Source organism: Choloepus didactylus, chromosome 6 (assembly GCF_015220235.1).
Source record: "Choloepus didactylus isolate mChoDid1 chromosome 6, mChoDid1.pri, whole genome shotgun sequence".
In the NCBI taxonomy this organism is placed as follows: domain Eukaryota; kingdom Metazoa; phylum Chordata; class Mammalia; order Pilosa; family Megalonychidae; genus Choloepus; species Choloepus didactylus.
The window spans coordinates 27,034,022-27,056,618 of record NC_051312.1 but is presented as its reverse complement, the minus strand read 5'-3'; the positions used below and the strand labels follow the sequence as shown (position 1 = coordinate 27,056,618).

The 22,597-nt window shown below is 32.1% G+C and overlaps 1 protein-coding gene and 1 pseudogene across 1 annotated transcript; one reads left to right on the top strand and one right to left on the bottom strand.

The window, feature by feature from the left end:
- Positions 1-9,413: 9,413 nt before the first annotated feature.
- On the top strand, positions 9,414-10,379 carry LOC119537605 (olfactory receptor 10AG1-like). Its single transcript, XM_037840142.1, has one exon. It carries the CDS (start codon positions 9,414-9,416, stop codon positions 10,377-10,379), a length of 966 nt encoding a protein of 321 aa, XP_037696070.1.
- A 5,187-nt stretch (positions 10,380-15,566) lies between these two features.
- Positions 15,567-16,194, bottom strand: LOC119536794 (annotated as a pseudogene).
- Positions 16,195-22,597: the final 6,403 nt, after the last annotated feature.

Here is a 22,597-nt window from a genome sequence, read left to right as displayed (position 1 = left end):
GGAGTGGTGTATCAAAATCTCCTACTGTTCATATTAAATCTCCAATTTCTTCCATCGTATCTCTCAGTATTTGCATCATATATATTGGGGCTGATAAGTGTATATGTATGTATGTGTTTGTGTGTGTGTGTGTGTATGTGTGTGTGTGTGTGTATGTGTGTATAAAACTCTTACATCTTCCTGCTGAATTGTCCCCTTTATCTGTATGTAATCACCATCTTTGTCCATCATAACTGTTTTTGAGTTAAAATCTATGTTATCTAATATTAGTATAACCACTCCAGCTCTAGTTTAGTTGTTATTTTCATGTTATATTTTTTTCCACCTTTTCACCATCAACCTACTTGTAGAAAGCGTATAGTTGGGTCATTTTTTTTTTAATGCATTCTGCCAGTCTCTTCTTTTTGAATAGAGAGCTTAATCTATTTACAATTAAAGTCACTGCTAAAAATGCAGGACTTTCTTCTGTCTTTTTGGTATTCAGCCTTTGTAAGTCTTATACATTTTTCCCTCCCTTCTCTTAATGCCTAGTTTTATATATATTTGATTTTTTGTGTTGTACCACATACAGTTCCTTCTCTTTTCTATCTGAGTATATTTTTCATTACTTTCATTGGAGTCACTGTAAGGATAAAATTTAAAATCCTAAACATATAACAATCATATTGGTTTCATACCAACTTAATTTCAATAGCATGCACATATATTTTTCCTATAGCCTTCTGTCTCTGAACCTTTTTATTTTGTACTTGTTATCTCTTATGTCTTTTTACACTGCATGTCCTAAAACTTAGAATTATCTTTACTTTTTATACATTTGCATTTAAGCATTTGTAGGAAGTAAAGTGTTGGAGTTACATACCCAAAAAATACTGTTTAATCTAAAGAAAAAATATACATCTTTGAATATTGCCAGGCCATTGATCAAAAGAAAATTTCCTGTCCAAAAAAAATTTATTATTAAACCCAAAAGAAAATAAACATAACTGCATTGTGTTCTTCATTTAAAATATTCCAAAGAATTCACCAGACTCCACAGAGTGTACATGGTAAAGATTTTTATTTAAAAGTAAACGATGCATGCAGTGAGAAATATAAAATGCAGGCAAGCTTTGGAGGTTGGAGAGAAGCTCACTAAGGGATCCTTTTATTTGCATATACAAGGCTGCACTCTGGTTTGAAAGGAAAACTGATTTGGAGGGTGGAGAGAATTTTCTTGGTCATGGAATCACACCAGGCTTGTTGAACTTCTTAGGAGAGTTTCAAAACTTCAGTAAATAAACTGACTTGGGGTCTCCAGGATACTTCCCAGGGATAAAGGCAGAATTCTGAAGTTCACATGTAAATAAATCTATTTCCACAGCTGAAATGATTGTGTTCTATATCTGCTAAAATTAGCATTAATTTTTTAATGATGCATAACAGATGATGACAAACTTAGTGGCTTAAAACAAAACCAGTTTGTTATCTCAAAATGTCTATATGCCAAAAATCTGGCATGATTTGGCTGGTTTCTATGCTTAGGTTCTCAAAGGAGTTGGACTGAGTTTTTGTCTCTAGGACCTGGGGAGAAAACTGCTCCCAAGCTCATTTATGGTGATTGGCAGAATCCACTTGGACTGAGTTTCCCATACCCCTCTAGATGTAAATTAGGGGCTACACTGAGTGGATCTTGCCTGTATTCCATGCCATGTGGTCTCCTCCATCTCTCTCACATTGAATCTCTGATTCCTCCCTTCTTGCCTCTAGACCCAGATTTAAAAGCTTCATTTGATTGTATTTGGCCCACTCAGAAATCTCCCTAAAGCAAATGCAAATGATTTGGGATTTTAATTACATCTGTAAAATACTTTCTCAGTAACGCTTAGATCCCTTTTTGACTGAATAGTTGGAAGAAGGTGCATGTACACCAGAAGACAGAAGTTTTGGGGACCATATTACAATTCTATCTACCCGAGTGACAAAATAAATAAAAGCTAACAGCAGGAAACAGTGATAAAAACACAAAATAAAAATATAGTAATATTTTACAAAATAGAAGCAGCAAATTTTGATGGGGCAGTTCCCTGAGAAATGGAGATAAGAAAACCCCTGGCAAGTTTGTTAAGGAGGAAGAACAAAGCAAACATAATCACTACTAGAAATAAGAGAGAAATTAATACCCCAAGAACTGAGGTGATTTATTTAATTATAACACAGTATTTTGGTATAACATTTCTAGAGTTATAAATAACGAAACAAAATGCATATATTCCAAAATATATGAATTCAACAAGTACATAAATATGTACATACATCCATATTGCCAAAATTCTAGTATAAAACTTCAAAAATCACTGTTTTACATTGTTCAATATTTTAAAATCTATTTTTCAAATCTATTAATTCATTTGAATTCAAGAAAATATTTCTCAGTGTTCACTAGAGGCCAGACATAATATTAGAAGCCCAATTTATTTTTCACAATAATATTTCAAAGTAAAAAGCATATGATTTTCTTGAAAAATACTGAAAATAATTTGAAAATTTCATAATACTTTCATTTAAAAACTTAGTAAACCTTAAAAAATCACTTTCTCAATATGATATGATAATTTACTCCTCCCCTATAGTATTGCCCTTTTCAATATCTTTTGACAAATAAAGTGACATGCTCAAATTTGTGTTTCATAAAGTTTTGTTTTGAGTTACGTAGAATGTGTTAAAGGGAAACTGGGGAAGTTGCAGGTATAATAAATTTTAAATTCTGAACCTAAAGTGATACATCTTCCTCAATTAATTTGTGATACAAAAACTTCCACTTCCAGGCTAGATGGACTACCAAGACCAGATTTACCTCAATACTGAAACAACTGTAAAAACAGGCAAAATACATGAAACAACAGCTATGAAGACTTTAGAAACCAGTCACAGAAGGACAGGGATATTTTGATGTTTCTAAGAAAATTTTGCCTAACCCAAGACTACAAAGGCTTTCTCTTACATTTTTCTCTGGAATTTTAAGCTTTTTGGAATGTATATTTGGTTTTCTGATCCCAGTTGAGGTAATTTTTATAGTAGTCTGACATGTAGATCTAAATTATTCTTAAATATGAGAATCTAATTGTTCCAGTAAAAGATGTTAAGGATTATCCTTTCTCCACTGAATTGTCATTGAAATGTTGTCAGAAATAAATTGGCCATAAATGGGTTGGTTTACTTCTGGACTTTCTATTCTATTCCACTGTACATTGATTGAATGCTCTAAGAAAACATAAGGTGAAATTAAATTGTAGATAATATAGGTGACATATCTCTATAGGCAGTCAAGAATCAGAGAAACTGAGGCAGGCATGGTGAGTTTAGACTTAGAAATAAAGAGAGAAAGAGAGAATGACACATGGACCAAACAGTCCCTTGTTCAATTAGAATATGATAGAGTAAGCACAGAAATTTCAGTTTTAACTAATTAATTATGTTCATCAGAATAGGGAAGTAGGTTGTAAATTAGAGCAGAACCTATAGTGTTTTCCTTTTTTCCTCTGATATAGTCTGGATTTAAAATGTATATATTTAACACAGATTCCTTGAAATATCCTTGAAATAGCATCTCTATTGTTTGTGACAAGAATGAATTAATTAGTTCTCCAGCTAGGACTGTTAGTTAAAAAAAAATTAGAATACCATAATTAAAGTTTCAGCATACAAAGGTGATGATGGGGAGGGAAGTCTAGTGTTGCTCTATTCCAAAGCCCAAGTAGAGGAATCAAGGGAGAAACATTAAGAAAAGTGGAGGCAAGAAATGTCCTCAAATATACAAGTGTGAGTTCGAATACTCTCCGGAGACTAATAGTGGACAATTAAGTGATACAGCTTTGTTGTGGGTATTCTTACTTTTTGCCAAGATATACTTGGGTTGGGAACCCGAAGTCCATTGGGGGACTGTAGGAAAAGATGATTTAGCCCCAGTGTCTGGGAAGACAAATTAAAATGAGTTGTAAGCAGAGGTATTAATTTAAATGTTAAGGTGACATACGAAAAAGGAAATACATTCAGTAGAACAGGAAAGATATTTTTATTTACAGATAACTTGGTGTTTTGAAATCCACATATATTGTGAAAGAGATGTGAGTTCCAATTATTTTTTTTTTACAAATATGAGTCTCTTACTTTCTCAATATAATTGTGTATTTTTAAACTTTTTACTTATACTGTTCTCCTCAAGGAAAAAAAAAAGTTACCCCAATATAAGAGAGTAAGTTTGAACCCTTTTATGTTGATATGATTTTTGTATTGATATTCTATACTTATTTTAGAATCCTGTAAAACTCTGAGATTCAGGATTTGACACACTCAACATGTAAATAATATTTTAAGCTCAACATTTTCATATGCTTCTATGACTCACTTCAGAGAAAGGTACATAGTCTTTTAAGGGAGAACAAATCTCTGATCTTATTATCTCACACACATAATTTCCTAGAAGAGATTTTCCTATTTAAAATGATAGAACTAAAAAATAATAATTCACAAACCTAGGACTTTTAATTTCTTAGTCATATTTTAAATTATTTTTCCACTCACAGATTGATTCTTGATGTCATAAATAATACTAAAAGCTTTAAGTCAATATTTCACTTTTTTTGAGAAGTATTGAGAAATACTAATTTTGTGTGAGAGACCTAGTATTGAAGATTTCAGGGAAATTATCCAACATTTCTACTTACAGCTATCATTGGATAGGATAAAATAATAGGTAATTGATGCCATATACATACTGAAAGGTAACAGTGGCATAAAAATTTGACTTCGTTTTTTCTTTCTTTGTAATAAAGCGTTTGAAACCATTTGGTTTCTTCATCTCTGAATTGGTATTTAGTTGGATCTTATAGTATGGCATTACAAGTTTTGTCAGGAACTTATATTCTTTTCTCTTTTTAAGCATAGAAAATTGACTTTTATAGTATGGTTACCTTAAATTAAATATAGAATATTATTCATAAGCATTGTATGTGTCAAAAATTCTGTTTCTATACGGAAATGTTTCAGTTTGCTAATGCTGCCATTATGCAAAATATCAGAAATGGATTGGCTTTTAAAAAGGGGGGTTACTTGGTTACAAAGCTGCAGTCCTAAGGCCATAAAAGTGTCCAAACTAAGGGTACTTTTATTGAAGGATGGCTGATGGCGTCCAGAAAACCTCTGTCAGGTGGCAAGGCACATGTCTGGCACCTGCTCCAGGGTTCTGGTTTCAAAATTGGCTTTCTCCCAGGATGTTTCTCTCTAAGCATCTGGGGGTGCTCTCTTAGTTTGTCCTGGGGCAAACTCTGGGCTTCATCTCTTAGCTAATCCTCCTGTCTGCATCTCCAAGCATGTCTAAGCATCAGTTTCTGCAAGCTTCTGGGCCTGTGTGGCTCTTTTTAAGGTACTCCAGTAAACTAATCAAGGCCCACACTGAACGGGTGAGGCCACACCTCCATGGAAATAATCTAATCAAAATTATCACCTACAGTTGGGTGAGTCACATCTCCATGGAAACAACCTAATCCAAATATCCCACAAGATTGGATTAAAACATGTCTTTTGGAGGGACATAATATATCCAAACTGGCACAGGAAATATCAAGAATTATGAAACACAGTTCTTGTTTTATATGATGTAATTAGGTGAGGAGCATATATGACACAGGCATAAACTGCTCTAAAATCAATATTAAGTGACACATAATTCAGGAGTTAAGGAATAAAATTTGAGTTCATACTGACACTTAATCTCTAAGGGATTCACGAAGCTCATCCAAATTTATGGTTAACAATTGATATTCATAAAACACTTTTGATGGTTTAAATTTAACTGTCATGTAATACATAAAATATCTCTAATACTCATAAGATAGATGACTGAGAACAATTGAAGAAGACACAACCTCTTTCATGTATCAGATAATACCCCAGACCAGCATGGATCAAAGTCTAAGGTCAAACTGAGGATCAGACACATCAGTCATGTCTACAAAATAAAATATACTGAGATCTCTATTCCATATAGAGGCTCAACAAAAAGAATATTCTGGGTAGAGTGAATGTTATCTGGTAAAAAATAAATAAATAAATAAATCATGGGGTGCCAAAAAGATGGTTTTAATTAGAAATTTAAATGTGTCAGTTGGAAGAGATCCCACGGGGTAGAGATGACTACTTTTTATTTAAAGAACAATTCATGTTCAGAGAGAACAGAATATTTAAAGGCAGGTTGAATGTATTTGCTTCAATATATACAACTGGTTTCAACTAAACTAATTAAAGTATTTAAGGCCTTTTCACTGAGAATCAACATCATTTCAAATAAGAAAGGTAAATATGTATGATTTTTTGTTGATATTCAGCTTTTCATAATATTTTTAAATTTAATATTAATATTTCACATTCATTCACAAATGTTTTGTCTCATTAAAGCAAGATCCACATGTTTCTGAGTCTTTTAAATATAATTAAAGATTAAAAATTTAATTATGATATTAAATATAACTGCCTCAATTTGAAAAACTGAAACTTTTAATAACTGTTATAATTCTTATAAATATAGTAAATAATGCTTTAGAAAATTTCATTATGAACCAAGACTTTGTAACATACATTTATATATCTAATTTATGTACTTTGACTTGATATTTTAATAGGACAGTTTAAGTAAAATAATCTGACATAAATTTACACCATTTGGTGAGGGAAGGAACATTTATTTTACCAAAAACAAATATTATATAAAGTTAAAGACATAATATATTTTTAAAGTTCAATACTGTTTTTTTAAATCAATATGAGTGTTGAAATTGCTAATTTATGTCAAATATACCACATAGCTGCGGCTTAGGTAGAATAGAGGCATTGAGAGTGACTAATATCTAACTGAATTAGCATATTGTTACAATTCCCTTAATCATTTCTACTTTTCCAGCAAACATATGGATGTTTAAGCTTGAAATAAAAATGCTAGCATTATGTTTTATTAATCTTGATTAAAAAGAACCTAAACATTAAGAAAGAAGAGTAATATAGATGGCTTTAATCCTTCTACACTCTCCCTCTACTGATAAAAACATACATAAGCCTTACGTATTTCATTTTATAAACTGATAATTTCACCACCATCAATTTGATTTTGAACATTAAAATTATATTTTATTTAGCACTGGAAGGCATTTTATTCAAATAATGGGAATGAAATTATTTGTAGTAAATGCTGCCAGTCATAAACCTGATATATAAATATTTGACTCTTTTGTCTTCTTCTGTCTTGATTCTTCTCTCATTTAATAGTGATGATTTCATCTTAATAGTATTTAATTTATTTCAGTTCATGACAAAATATTGAGTGAAATGATAGGTACACAACCATTTTTTAAGACCTTTATTGATTCCAAGTAGGAAATTAGTCACCGCCCTTACACCTCAGATAATTTAGTGTCAGCAAGGGTCAGGGGTTAGGGACACAAGAAAGGAATTAGCCAGTTTGCAATACTAAGTGTTGAACAATGAGGCATAATAGAAGTATTGAGTTCTCAGAGTACAGAAGATAATATAGGCAGAGAATTCATGGAGATTTTACAACTTCAGAGTTGAATAGTTTGAGATAATTAGAATTTTGATCATTGCTTTAATATCTCACTTTTTCCCCATGATAATAGTCCAATATGCAGGAAAATAAACTAGAGAGGCATTATGTTTCATGCTGAATACTGAATAAAGTTCATAAAAATAAATAAGATTTAGCTTTTAATAGTAATAATAACTAGTACTTAGCCTTTTATAAATGTCACAGCTTAAGACATTTTACTTACATTAAATGATGTAAATAACCTAACAAATGTAAGGGTTGACAATTCCTGGCCCTTTTCATAGCTAATCAAACTGTGGGACAGGGAGAGTAATTGCATGATGTAATTTGCATGGTATCACAGAGCTAGCAGGTGGCAGAGTCATAACTCAATTCCATTCTACCTGGGGAGGACAGTGCTCTTTAACCATGATATGACACTTTACTGACACTCTGTTTAGTGGACCAGGTGCAAACCCAGCAGGAGGGGACTGGTGGTGAGGCAGGAAGCACCTGGGTGCAAAATTTAAGGAGGCTCGCCCTTTTGAGATTGTACAAGTGCAGAAATGGCTCTGAGAATTAGTACTTCCTTAAATTTTGCAACCTTGGATCCTCAACTCATTCTTGTCCCTCATAAAGGGAAAGGTAGAAAAAAGTAATTAACACCAACTCAATAACTCATTATTAAATGCCTGTTTTAGTGGGCAACGTGTTACACTCTGGCAGCTGCAGACTTAATGGATACAGTATCATAACTGTTATTATAGTTATAGAAATATAAATAATAAATGATCAGTTTAAATTGATAGATGATAATTTTACCAATATTTTTCAATTAATTCAAGTTTTAGAAAGTTTAAATAATTTCTTATTATAATCCAGATAATCAATCATGGAAGATTAAACTACATTTAAAAAATGGGCACTGACTGGCTATCACAAACCTATGTGAAATTGGTCAAACTATCCACCTCAGTGAGTCTTAATATTCTTATATCAAATGAAACATTAGTTTAGAAATAGTCATCTTAAGTATTGTGGTTTTTTGAGGAACAACAAAGACAGTGGAGGGTGTACACAGTAATCTGTGTATAATATAGCAGCCAATATCTTTTCTCCTCCTGCCCCCCCACACACAGACAGGTAATGGATACACTCTATGCTGCACCTGTTTTCCTAGGGTTACACCGTGTATTTGCTTCAATCTGAATAAATCTTCCCAGGATAAGTTTTCTGAGTAAAACTCTTATATTTCCCAATTAATATTCTACTAAAAGACATTTGCATTACTTTCCTACCTCAATAACTCTTCTCTCAATTTTCCATATGTAAGCTGTATATTATCAACTATATAATGGGATAACTATGTTCTAGCTCATCAAGTGACTGGAGAAAAATGATGGTTGAAATAAGTAGTTGAAAAAGAATGTGAGATTGCAATTTATGATATAATGCTACTGAAGCATGATTGTGAAAATTCACTGAAAAGTACAATAGGATTATCCAGAATTGTAATTAATTAAAAGTGAAAGCAAATGGCAAAATTATGGGTCTATCTACAGCAGTTTCAAATTGCTCCAGTGTCTGTGCTTAGAAAGGTATAGTTTGGTTGATCCCATGCTATGAGTAGATGTGCAATAACATGGTATTAAAGAAAATTTCATTGCAGTGATTACAGTGATTATCCTTATGATTTAAACAGGGGAAAGTAGAAAATACACAAATAATAATATTCTTAAATTGAAAAAAATTGCAGGGAATATGAAAACCAATCTGGACACCCATATACAATGTGGAGTACAGGCAATGAAATCCAGGAAGGTAAAGTAAAATGTTCATGCTTAATTTTTCCTTCCTACAGATGAAACACCAAGAAAAACCTTCAGAAGAAAATCTAACTGAATTGACTGAATTTGTTCTTTTGGGCCTTACTGATATTCCCCATCTCCAGTGGTTTCTGTTTGGATTATTCTTGGTCATCTATATCATTATACTGCTGGGCAATGGCATCATATATCTGATAACAAAACTGGATCCTACTCTCCAGATCCCCATGTATTTTTTCCTTGGCAATTTTTCCTTCTTGGAAATCTGCTATGTATCAGTTACTATTCCCAGAATGCTCATGAATCTTGGGACCCAGAGAAGAAGAATTTCTTTAGTAGCTTGTGCTACACAAATGTACTTTGGCCTTATGTTGGGAGCCACAGAGTGCTTCCTCCTGGCAGTGATGGCCTATGACCGCTATGTGGCCATTTGTAACCCACTGCGCTATTCTCTAGTCATGAGCCAAAAGATGTGTATCCAACTGGTGGCTGGCTCTTGGATCAGTGGAATTCCAGTCCAGATAGGGCAGACATGCCAGATTTTTTCTCTGTCCTTTTGTGGGTCTAACCGTATAAATCACTTCTTCTGTGATATCCCTCCAATACTCAAGCTGGCCTGTGGAAACATCTCTATGAATGAAATGTTGGTTTACATAGTTGCTGTGTTGTTTGTCACAGTTCCATTTCTGTTAATACTCTTCTCCTACACCAAAATCATATGCATAATTCTTAAATTACCTTCAGCCACAAATAGGGCCAAAGCCTTCTCCACCTGCTCATCTCATCTTATGGTTGTGGTGTTATTCTATGGGTCAGCAACAATTACATATTTAAGACCCAAGACCAGTTACTCTTCAGGGACTGACAAAATACTCTCTCTTTTCTATACAATTGTGACTCCCATGTTTAATCCCATAATATACACTCTAAGGAACAAGGATGTTATCATGGCACTGAGAAAATTTCTATGTAAATAATTTAGTAATTAAAGAATGAGTTATATTTACAAGAGATGATTTCTTATATATTTGTAATGAGGTTTCAACAGATATTTACTTTTAACTATACTTGTTGCCTGACAATTATTTCCAGTGTATGGAATTTAATATTGAGAGAGCATTCTATTTTAAGTTATCCAAATTATATATATATATATATATATATATATATATATATATATATAAATATATATATATGTATGTATCTCAACAAATTGCAAATCATTCCTTTAATAATTCTATAATTTTACTGTATGATGTTCCTGTCAATAAAAACTTATAATAATGGCTGATAGAATATGGCCATGTGAAATATGGACCCTATTACATCAGCTGTTGCAAATGATATCACTGATTTTCACACAGTTGTAATACTATGTTAAAAATAGGTTGGTAATGTACATTAAATAAAAATCTACATGCAGTTTTGCCCAGTAATGACTCTCCAGAGAAAGGACCTTTCAATGGGGATGCAGTTTTATAAAAATAATGGCACATCAATACAAGTGATTATTATGTATGGTTTATATGTATATCAGATTAAAGATTTCAACATAATACAATACTATATTTGATCAAACTAATACTATCTTTTAAAATTTATTCATATAATTAGAAGAAGCATGGGAATAGTCACATTTTTTAATATGTATATTCCTCAAGATGATAAAAGGGATATGAAAATTCGGAGAGAAGAAAGAAATTTAAAATATAGTTAAGATATCTGCTATAAAAAGATATCATGCATATCATATACATGGTTACACATACATATACATTGGAAATGATGACTGTAAATATAATCATTAAATTTTAATTGTAGATATTTAAGGGTATATTTTTCAATGATTTTTATTTTCCTTTTTTGATTTTTTTGATGTTTACTACAATGAACCTGTGATCTCCATGTAACCAGAAAGGTAATAAATCTGTATCCATTATGGATAAGGAAAAAGATAGTACTTAGTTATGTGTGTTGTTTTCTAATTTAAAGTGATATAATTAATCACATCCTTTTACAGTATTCCATACTTACTAATGAATCCTTCATATGGAAACACAACACATCTCTAAGAGGCCATGTACTGTAATGAGAAAATGTGGTGAAGCATGTACCTGCTTTTAAGGCTTTTTCCCAGAAATGAAGCAAGTCCAAGTTCACATTTACATGGACATACCTAACCCCAAGTGCACAGGGAATTGTATTACTGCTTTCTACTCAGAACAATACAGCCAGAATACATATTCACCATCCTGATGGCAAACTCAAGAAGAAATTATTTACCCCACCCAAGTGCAAAGAAAACCAGGAATAAATCATTAAGAATTTCAGACAATACATGTATACAAAATTAAAAGAAAAACATAATGGAAATGATTAGAGACTGGGGATTGCTTTTAATTACAAACATATTAACAACAAGTAATTCCTGGAAATTTTCCAGGCAGAAATTGGGTCACTCTTGAAGCTATTAAATGTTGAACGGTGTGAGAGAGAAACTAAGAAGTCCTCTCATTCCCAATGCCCCAGATGTCTCATATGGAAAAATGTTGGTTGTTAGAAAAGAAATACTTATGAGGGGCAAAATAATATTTTTATAATATTAATCACTCTAACTGATGTGAACTAGTTTAGCTTTTTTTTGCAGAGTAGGGCAAATGAAAGCTATGTTCTTGAAGTATATGATTATTTTGATAGCTAATAAGGTCCCCCACTCTTCAAAAAATCAATGGGCAGATATTCAAAAGCTATTTTACCATTATATTAGGTGACATAAAAAATCTAAAGCAATTTTCACTTTCATTGATGAAAATGGAAGAAAAAACTTCACTTGCATGGCGACTTGTAAAATATGATGAATGTATGCAGTGAATATAAGTACATTGAAAGTTATAAATGTCTTTATCAAGATGAACTTTTTTTATAATTATTTTGAATTGAAATATTCTCAGACAATCTCACAGTGCTCAAAACTGACTTCTTCAGGAATATGAATACAGACATTTATTTGTTGTACTGGACTGAAGTCAATTGACAGGGGACATGGGGAGAGTTCTGAGGTCTGTGTGGCATCTTTAGAAGATTACAAATTTGAGTTGAAAAAATTACTATATGTATCTTCAGTTTGAATCTGGATTTACACTATTTAGGTTCTTATTTTAAAAAGATATTAGTGCATAGCAAAAGATAATCTTTTCTTTATTCCTTCTTTTTATAAAAGTATGCATCTATTAGTATATCATCTTTATCTAATATATACTTATATATTTACTTGGGACAGTAATGTGCTGTAAAGTCTTCTTATATTGATAAAATTTTCTTAATCTGTCAAATAAAAACATTGAATGCAAAGTTTATATTATTAAGATGTTCAATAATTGATATGAAGTACATATAAGGAAATAGAATAATAGAGTTGGAATAAAAATGACAGGTGACCATATGGGCTAACTTACAGTGAGGAATCAAAAACAACAGAAATTATATAAATGAGAAAAAAAATTTTAAAGTCTGTGGAAAGGTGATGCTTAAAGTTCGAAAGGGGAGGAATGTTGAACTCTCTCATAGTAAGCCTCATACACAAAACATTTACATATTTATGTGTATATGTTTACTCTTTATATGCAAGCAGATGATAGCTAGATAGATAAATACTGTATACGTGTGCCAATGCATTTGTGGGCTTACATTTCTAATTGTTTTTATTTAACTCATCATATTTATGTTGATTAAGGTTTCCAAACGCATATGATGACATATATATTCACCATTGAGAGTCAGTATTCCTTGACAGCCAAAATATTCAGTGAACAGTGAGTCTATTAATTATTCCATAGGCTACCCACATATTTAGTTTCCATATAGGTAGAATATGTAAATTTCAGAGAACTGTTTTATATCCTACGTCAAGTAAAAAAGGAAATTTTTGCCATTTATTCTTATCAGAGAAGTGGGGTTACATTTAAAATGTCAGTGCAATAAGATGATTACTTTTTTAAACTGTGATTTTCTCCATTGTAAATAAGGAATGATAACACACAAATATGATAAACATTTAAAAATTGAATAGCTGGAAAATATTTCTAAGGACTGATACTTTGAAAATTAATTGATGGGGAGTAAGGAGTGATGAGAAATAGAATAAAATGAAGTGGTCAATGGAGAATCAGTATAAAGGTAAACTGCATCCTATGTCTACAGGTGGCAATAGGCCCTGGGAGTCCAGGAAAGTAGCAAATATTTTATGCCTATCTTGAGAAGCCAAAGCAGCATGAACTCTGCACATAAGTTGAAGAATGCAGGGAAATTCAGAAATCATTATAGAAATATTTGCGCTAATATTGTGTAACAAAATAATCAAGGTTTAATGGAAACCTTAATTCTCTGGAAACAGGATTTTGCCAAATGTCTACTTCCCCAATGTTACTGAATTTCCTGAGACTCCTTTGATCCACAATCATCATTAGAAATTGATAATGTTGCTGTAAGTTTGTCAGTAATATTAGGCATTGTTATCATTTTATATACTTTGAAACTGAGACAAATGGCAGCAAATTGTGTGACTCAAGAATGCAAAAAAATTGATTCTCTGGATTTCTGGACTGTCTTGATTACACTGTGCCACTTGCTTGTCCAAGATTTAGAGCAAAGAATAGTACTCCCACATTATTGCAATATTCTTCAACATTGCCATTATGATCACCATGGAACACATTTAATTCTTGATACATGCAACAAAGTGCATGAGGTAGATTAAGATGTTTACATTCATATATACATACGAAACAAAGATGATAAAGGGTATCACATTATGTGATGTGAGTTTAAAAGGTAAGCCTTTGTAAATGAAACATCAAACTTATAAACAAATATTTTAGACAAAATTGATTATACTGTTTGGTACAGAGAAACTAAAGGAGCAAGCATCTATATAAATAATCAAAACTACAAGGTGGTATAATTGTTATACAAGTGATTCATTATGCAAATATCAGCAAAAATACTGAGAATAGAGACTTCGAATATCCTCCATTTGCATATTCAGGCCAGAAAAGTGGATAAGTGCAGTATTGATAATTCCCTCCAATATTTTTTTTCAGCCTATTAGAATGTGCATGATTAACTGCTTCATGATTTTACCTCTACTCTCTGGTAACTTTAAAATAAATAAAACAAGAATAAGGGGGCAAAATTGGATAGAATGATGCTAATTTAAATATAATTTGTAGGTAGGTTGTGTAAGGCCTTTTCAAATAGTATAGCTTTCTACTTGTTAATTACTAGTTAATTGTGCATCAGTCTCTCTTTTAACTTTTCAAACACCCCTTCTAAGCTTCAAATTTGCCCTTAAATTAGGTGTGAGAAAAGTCATAATGCATTTTGCACTGCAACTTGAGTAATCGAGAATTCTAAGGAGTTGGAAATGCATCACTGAGACTTATATGAAACAGACTGAAGAAATATATTTAAAGCAGGGTGATGGAGTCAGATCAGATATTTTATAGTCATTTGCCATACTTTCAGGAAAGAAGTGGGAAAGAAAACCAGATTTTCTACTCCTGCGTAAACATAAGACATTTTCTTTATTCATACTGAGGAAAATGCAATCAATTAAAATCCCTTTATTCTGTTTTATGATTATGTTTTAAGGTATAACTTACAATTTATAAATTAGTCCTTTGTTCACTTCCTTCAATAAATTAGTATATACCTACCATGAAAAAGTGACAATTTTATAGATACCAATGTGAATACAAGCGAAATATCTGTAAATATTTGGTCAAGGACAAAGGTAAGAAATATTTTATTGACAGATTGTAACTTAAAATTCTAAGAGTTTAATTATCTGAACAATTTTGAAAAATGGATAAATTTATTATTTGAAGTGAAAAAAGAAGAATTGTGCTATGGATTAGAGCTTTTGAAAACTGATTTACTTGTTAAAGATTCAGTCACAACTTACTTCAGATCAGGAACATAAAATACATGATAATATTTAATTAGGATTCTATCAGAAAATGAAAATATATCTCTGAGATAACTATGAGGCAAATTTATTAAAAATTGACTAAGATCCTCTTTCTGTTTTCTTGCATAATAATTTTTCAGTGCTGCAATCACATCCTTGTTCCTAAGGCTGTATATGATGGGATTCAACAGTGGAGTCACAAAGATGTAAAAATGAGAGAATGATTTGATTTCTGCCTCAAACAGGTGCCAGGACCAAAGAATAAAACCACAACTATGTGGTGGGAAGAACAGGTGGAGAAAGCTTTGAACTTACTTGTGGTTGAGGGTAACTTTAATTTGGTGGAGATGATTTTCTGATGTGAGAGTTTAGTATCAATAGAAAAAGAATCATGGCAAATAATACGGCAAATCCCATTAAGTGAAGTGTCACCACAGGTCAGCTTGACCAATGCGGGAATGTCACAGAAGAAATGGTTGATTTTGTTAGAACCACAGAAAGGCAGTGGGAACACCTGAAATGTTTGCCCGATCTGAACTGGAATTCCTCCGATCCAGGAGCCAATTGAAAGCTGGGTACACGTCTTTTGGTTCATGACCAGAGGATAGTGCAGAGGGTTACAAATGGCCACACAACGGTCATAGGCCATCACAGCCAGGAGGAAACATTCAGTGGCTCCCACCATAAGGAAGAAGCACGTTTGGGTGGTGCAGCCCAGAAAAGATGCTTCTATCCTGAGTCCAAAGGTTCACCAGAATCCTGAGGACAGTGACTGACACAAAACAGTTTTCCAATGAGGAAAAATTTGCCAGAAAAGAATACATGGTACCTGAAGAGCAGAGTCTACCCTCATAATTATTATAAGACCAATCCCTGTAATGATAAATGTGTATATGAGAGAGAAAATTCCAAATAGGAGCCCCTATAGATTTGAAATGTCAGAAAATCCCAGGAGAACAAATCCCATCACTGAAGAGAAATTGCCTTCTGCTCTTTGCTCTCTAGGTAACATCTATGAAAACAATGAATTCAAGATGCAAAAATTCACTTTATCTGCTTGGGTTGTAGCTTTATTAGCTATAAAATAAGTACACCATGCTTTCAAAAATCAGAAAATCACGAAGAACTGGTTCTATAAAACATACGAATTTCATTTTAAATTATGGCTAAAAATGTCATTCTTTTACTCAAAATCATCCATAAAAATATATTCCTATCCCAAATTAGGTCTTCTGAGGGATGGCTATATTTTCTTCTATTAGATAGCTAGCTATGTAATATCTTGTATTGTTATTCATTCTTTTATAATAGGACTATCAGAGTTGAATCATAATTATGTTAATAAAAATAAAATTAAAAATAATAATAAAATAGAAATTACTGCAAATAAATTGACAATTTTGATTGAAAGTTTTTTCCCTCAATTCTCCTTTTTCATGATATTTCTTTGAAAATAATTGTATTTATTCTCACTTTGTTTTCTAAAAGATTTTTAGGAGATACCATGTAAACATGTTAAATGAATAAACTAGAAATGTTTATCATACTGGGTGATCACCCTGAATTCTTGCATTCTATTGTTTCTTATAGTGATTTTATTTTAACTGAAAGAAGTCATAAAGAATTGACCAACAGAGGAACAAAAAGATATTTATCAACTTTTTAATATTGGCTTTGTATTTGGATGTTAATTCCTGAAATCAGTAGCCACGTTTTTAATTACGATTCATGTCAAAGGAAGGCAGAATTAAAAGGTTTGTGGTCCAAGTAGAATCTCGAGCCAAACCCAGTCTGCCCTTCCAAATCTGCTCATATATTGGTTTTGCTTGGCACGTCCTCCCTCTTTTACGACAGTGCTCTATGAGTTGCACATAAGTCCCAGTTTCTTTTTCAGGATCTCCCAGATCATCCAAGTCTTTCCTGAGCTCTCCTGTCTTTCCAAACACTTTTTATGTTATTTACTCTATGCTGTTAAACCAGGAATAATTTATTTCACAAATTTTACTCTCTCTCTTTCTTTTGCTCTCTCACTCTTTCTCCCTCTCTTTCTCAATAATTAGCTCCTGAGGTTTACCTTACAACTCTTTCTGTGATTCTGTGATGCCAACAGCCCATAGGGCATCTCCATAAGGTTTTGATTCACAGAGGGTTTATATATTTGAAATTTGTTCAAACTGGTAGTCTCCATGGTACAGTTCCTATAATACTGAAAAAGGAGATACATATATTCCAGTGTCTCAGTATTGCATTTGGGCCCTAAAGTTGGTTGTAGCTTCTTGAACATAGATTCCCATGGAGGGTGACAGGAAGAGACAATATGAAATCTAGGCAAGAGCTTGCTAACTTAATGACTATGGTAAAACTTGGAACTTAATGATCATCTGCAATAATTTTAACACTCTATTAGGGATAGTCACAGAATCCATCTAATTTAATCCTCACAGTGTTCTGTAAGGCAATTCTTTCACCACAATGAAACTTGGACTCAGGCATGATTTATAAATCAACCAAGACCACATAGCAGGTAAAATGACTATTGAGATTTGAATTCAGGGCTACCTGAATCAAAATTGAAGTCACTTTGCTACAAGTAATACCAAGGGATCATAGAATAAAATGTTTGTATTCTGTTTCTTACTTGAGTATCTAATGAATACAGTACTCAATAATTGGTTCATTCATGAAGGAATAACAGTTCCTATTATTTACCATCATGTGCTATATGCTACTTCAGTGTTTGGTGTGAGGATATAGTATCATTATAGTACTTTGTGTTTGCCTCTATGTCTCAATTACACAGGGGTCCCCTTTTTTTCTTATTCTCCAATGATCTAACAGGTTAATATTTTGGGGAAAAAAAGAACAAAGTCAAATATTAAAAAGTATTAATTGGACAACAAATTAGAAACTAATAATCTATAATTTGCTATGGGATTTGTGACAAGCTCTGAATAAGAAGTAAGAATGATCACTTTTAAAATTTCCTGTTTACATTGTGAATATCAAAGAGATATTGTATGATAAAGCTTTTTAAAAAGTAGGAAGTGGAATCATTAAATAATCCCTATACAATTTCTAATTTCCATCTTAAATATTATTGTAACATAAAACCTTTCCCAGACATTATAATTTAGAGTACTTACTCTTACTTTGGAAATTATTCCATTTTTTCCTAATGATACTCTTAATCAACTTAATTATAATATTAAAATATATTATTGATTGATCAGATACTGTGCTGGGTTCATAAATTATTTCTCAAGTTTTTGAAAGAAATTGTGTTACAGACAAGCAGTGAACAGATCCAACAGAACTAATTTACAAATCTTATTCTAATTATGCTATATATTTTAAATTGATAGCCAGTTTGTATTGAATCATTTCATATTTAATTTCTAAGGAGTTTCCAAGGAAAACACGAGGCCCTGCTTTACACGGAAGATGGTATTACAAAATGTATTTGCTATAAACTGTTCAATTTTTTTTTTAACTCAGACAACAATTAGGCAATTAAATTTAAAGGGAAAAAAAAATCCATGGAATGAAATTCAAGCAACAATGAAAGGAAGATGGAAGGAAGGAAGGAAGGAAGGAAGGAAAGAAGGAAGGAAGGAAGGAAGGAAGGAAGGATGGAAGGGAAGGAGGGAGGGAGGGAAGGAGGGAGGGAGGGAAGAAGGGAGGGAGGAAGGGAGGAAAAAGGAGAGAAAGAGAGAAAGAAAAAAGCCACAACCCAAGAATTCTTACACAAATTTTCATAAAAACAATACTCACCATAATGTTAGGAAAGGATTTTTTTCCAATGTTATAAATTCACTAAATCTTTACCTAACATTGGAATAAGATTTTTATCATCAGTATAATTTGATTGCATATATTTGCCCTTTCTTAATACATAGAGGGTACCAAAAAATTGCAGCTCCGTTATTCTAAAATGAGCACTGCCTCACAGTCCTCTTTCTCAGAAATCCTTCAAAGAAAAAGATAAATGGAGTCCTGATGCATTTTGTCTCTTTAATTGAAGCTATTTTATTATACTTTATTTTCCTCAGGAACACAGTAAAATTACTGTTTTATTTAACTAAAGAACTTATACTATACCTCTAAATCCCCTTGGTGGAGGACATTGCTAGTCAGTTAGGTTTGAATATTTGCAATAATTTTTTTTTTTACTGTTGGAATTATATTTTTAGATTTTCTTTTTACATTTTTATTGTGAAATATAACAATATACAGAAAAGTGTTAACTCTCAAAGTATGGTTTAACAAGTACCTAGATGGCAAATTAAAAGTATATTATGGGTTACAGTTTCATCAATTCAGTTATTTCCTTATTGTGAAGTATAACATATATACAGAAAGGTGATAACTTTCAAAGTGCTATGTAACAGTTAGTTAATAAAGCAAATTTGAAAGAATGTTATAGGTTAAAGTTCCACCATGTCAGTTATTTCCTTCTAATGCCATAGAAACTAAAAAAAAAAAAAAATTATATAAAGACTCGTTGTTCATAATCCTTTGTTAAATCCTCTCTTTTCTGTTGCTACCCTTCCCTCTCGTGTGATCACTGTCTCAGTCTTCAGGAATATCTGGGCAGGGACCACCCTAAACTCTTCATGTTGAATAGTGGTGTTGACATTATGGGGAAGGGGGATGTATCTGGTTGATGTACTTGGAGAAGCTGTTGCCTCTGGGTTTGGAGACTTACCTGGCATAGGAGTATTTAAGTTTCTGAAAAGTAAACTTAGTGAGTGAAACTTTTACAGAGTGCCATATGGGGACCTAGGTATTCTTTAGCATTTTCAGGACTAGTGTTAGAGAAGGCTTAGCATACTGTTGGAATTTGGAATATCTAGCTGGAGCTTGCATAAAAGGAACTTCCAGGATAGCCTCTAGAAAATATTTGTAATCTCTTAGCCAATAAAACCTTAGACTTAACAGATACATAGAGAGCATTACATCCCAAATTACCAGGATATATATTTTTGTCTAGTGCTTGTGGAACATTCTCCAGGAGAGATCAAATGCTGGAGCACAAAACAAGCCACAATAAATGTTGAAAGATAGAAATTATTCAAAGCACATTCTCTGACCATAATGGAATGCAACTAGAAATCAATAATCACCAAAGAACCATAACATTCACAAACATATGGAGGTTAAACAACACACTACTAAATAATCAGTGGGTCAAAGATGAAATTGCAAGAGAAATCAGCAAATATCTAGAGATGAATGAAAATGAGAACACAGCATATCAAAACCTATGGGATGCAGCATAGGAGGTTCTGAAAGAGAAACTTATAGCTCCAAATGTGTGCATCATAAAGGAAGAAAGAGCTAAAACCAGAATTAACTGAACAGAAGATGCTAGAGAATGATCATCAAATGTGTCTTCAGATTCCTTTTGCAAGTATTTTGTTTAGAATTTTTACATCTATATTAATTAGGGAGATTGGCCTGTAGTTTTCCTTTCTTGTAGCATCTTTGTCTGGTTTTGATATTAGAGTGAAGCTAGCTTCATAAAATGAGTTAGGTAGTGTTCTATTTACATCAATTTTTTGAAAGAGTTTGAGGAGGAATTGTGTCAGTTCTTTTTGGGAAGTTTGGTAAAATTCCCATGCCTTTGCCTGGGCTTATTACCAGTTATATTGGCCTCAGAATTAATTGAGAATAATTCCCTACACCTCTTTTTTGCTGTTGTTATAAGAGTTTGTGAAAATGTGTATTAATTATATTTTAAATGTTTTGTAGACTTTAACCAGTAATTATTCAGATTTTCTAATTATTTTTTATTCAGTTTTGGTATTTCCTGTGTTTCTAGGAATTTGTCCATTTTTTCTAGCTGATTAGATTTGTTATAAATTTGTCATGGTATTCCCTTAAAATTATTTCTGTAAGTTCATCAGGGATATACCCTTTTTCACTAGTTTTCCCATGATCCATCCTTGTAACAACTCACTTCTCAGTCCTGTAACACAAACCAGGGTTCCAAGTCAAGGAACCTGAAGGATCATTATCAGCCAGCACAAGAAGTTTCTAGAAAGTTATAAAGAAAGCATTGCTTTTCTAATGCTCCATTTTAGACTCCTAGCCCCAAAGTTCTGAGACAATATTTCCCATTTTTTTAAGCCAATGCATTGTCAAATTCGCTACAGGTTCATGATGATCTTAGAACACATAAATGTGAATTTCCCAACTTTCCCTCTGATGTTAATTCCCTATTTTATTCCACTGTGGTCAATCATACTTTGTATGATTTCAATCCTATTTAATTTATTGCAGTTTGATTTATGGCTTAGAATATGGTCAGTCCTAGTGAATGTCCCACATGTACTTGAGAAGATTATGTATTTTGCTTCCTTTGGTGGAGTGTTCTAGAGATATATGTTAGGTAATGTTGATTTATAGTATTGTTTATATCTTATAATTCCTCTGATTTTATATCTGTTTTCTACCCATTATTAAAAGTGCTGTATTAAAGACTCAGTTATCATTGAATTGTTTATTTCTTTCTCTGAGTATAGCAATTTTAGTACATATAATTTTAAGCTATATTGTTGCATATATATATATATATATACACACACACAACCTTTTTATCATTATAAACTTTCTATTTTGTTTGTAATAATATATTTTCCAAATTTTTTATCCAACATTAGTATAAATCCTTTGGCTCATTTCATTACAATTTGCATAGTATAACTTTATCTATCCTTTTACTTTCAACTTTTTTTATCTCTTTAGCTAAATATTTTTTCTATGCAGACAAGAGAAGGATATTTTATAAAATCCAATCTGATAACTTCTACCTATTGACTGGATTGTTTAACTAATGCAAATTTAATGTTAATATTGATATGGTTGTATTTACATTGGCTATTTTGTATTTGTCTTCTATATGTCTCATCTTTCCCCTCTATCTACCATTAGTCTTCCTTTGTATAATGTGGATATATTCTAGTGTAACATTTTCATTATTTTCATTATATTTTTAACTAAATTATTAAGAGGTGTTCTAGAGATATGCTACACACACATCTCTTTTAAATGTACTTTTATTGAGATATATTCACACACATATAATCCATCCAAAGCATGCGATCAATGGCTCACAGTATTATCATACAATTGTGCATTCATCACCACAATCAATTTTAGAACATTTCCATTACTCCAAAATAAAGAAAAAAATAAAAATAAAAATGAACAACCAAAAACATTTCA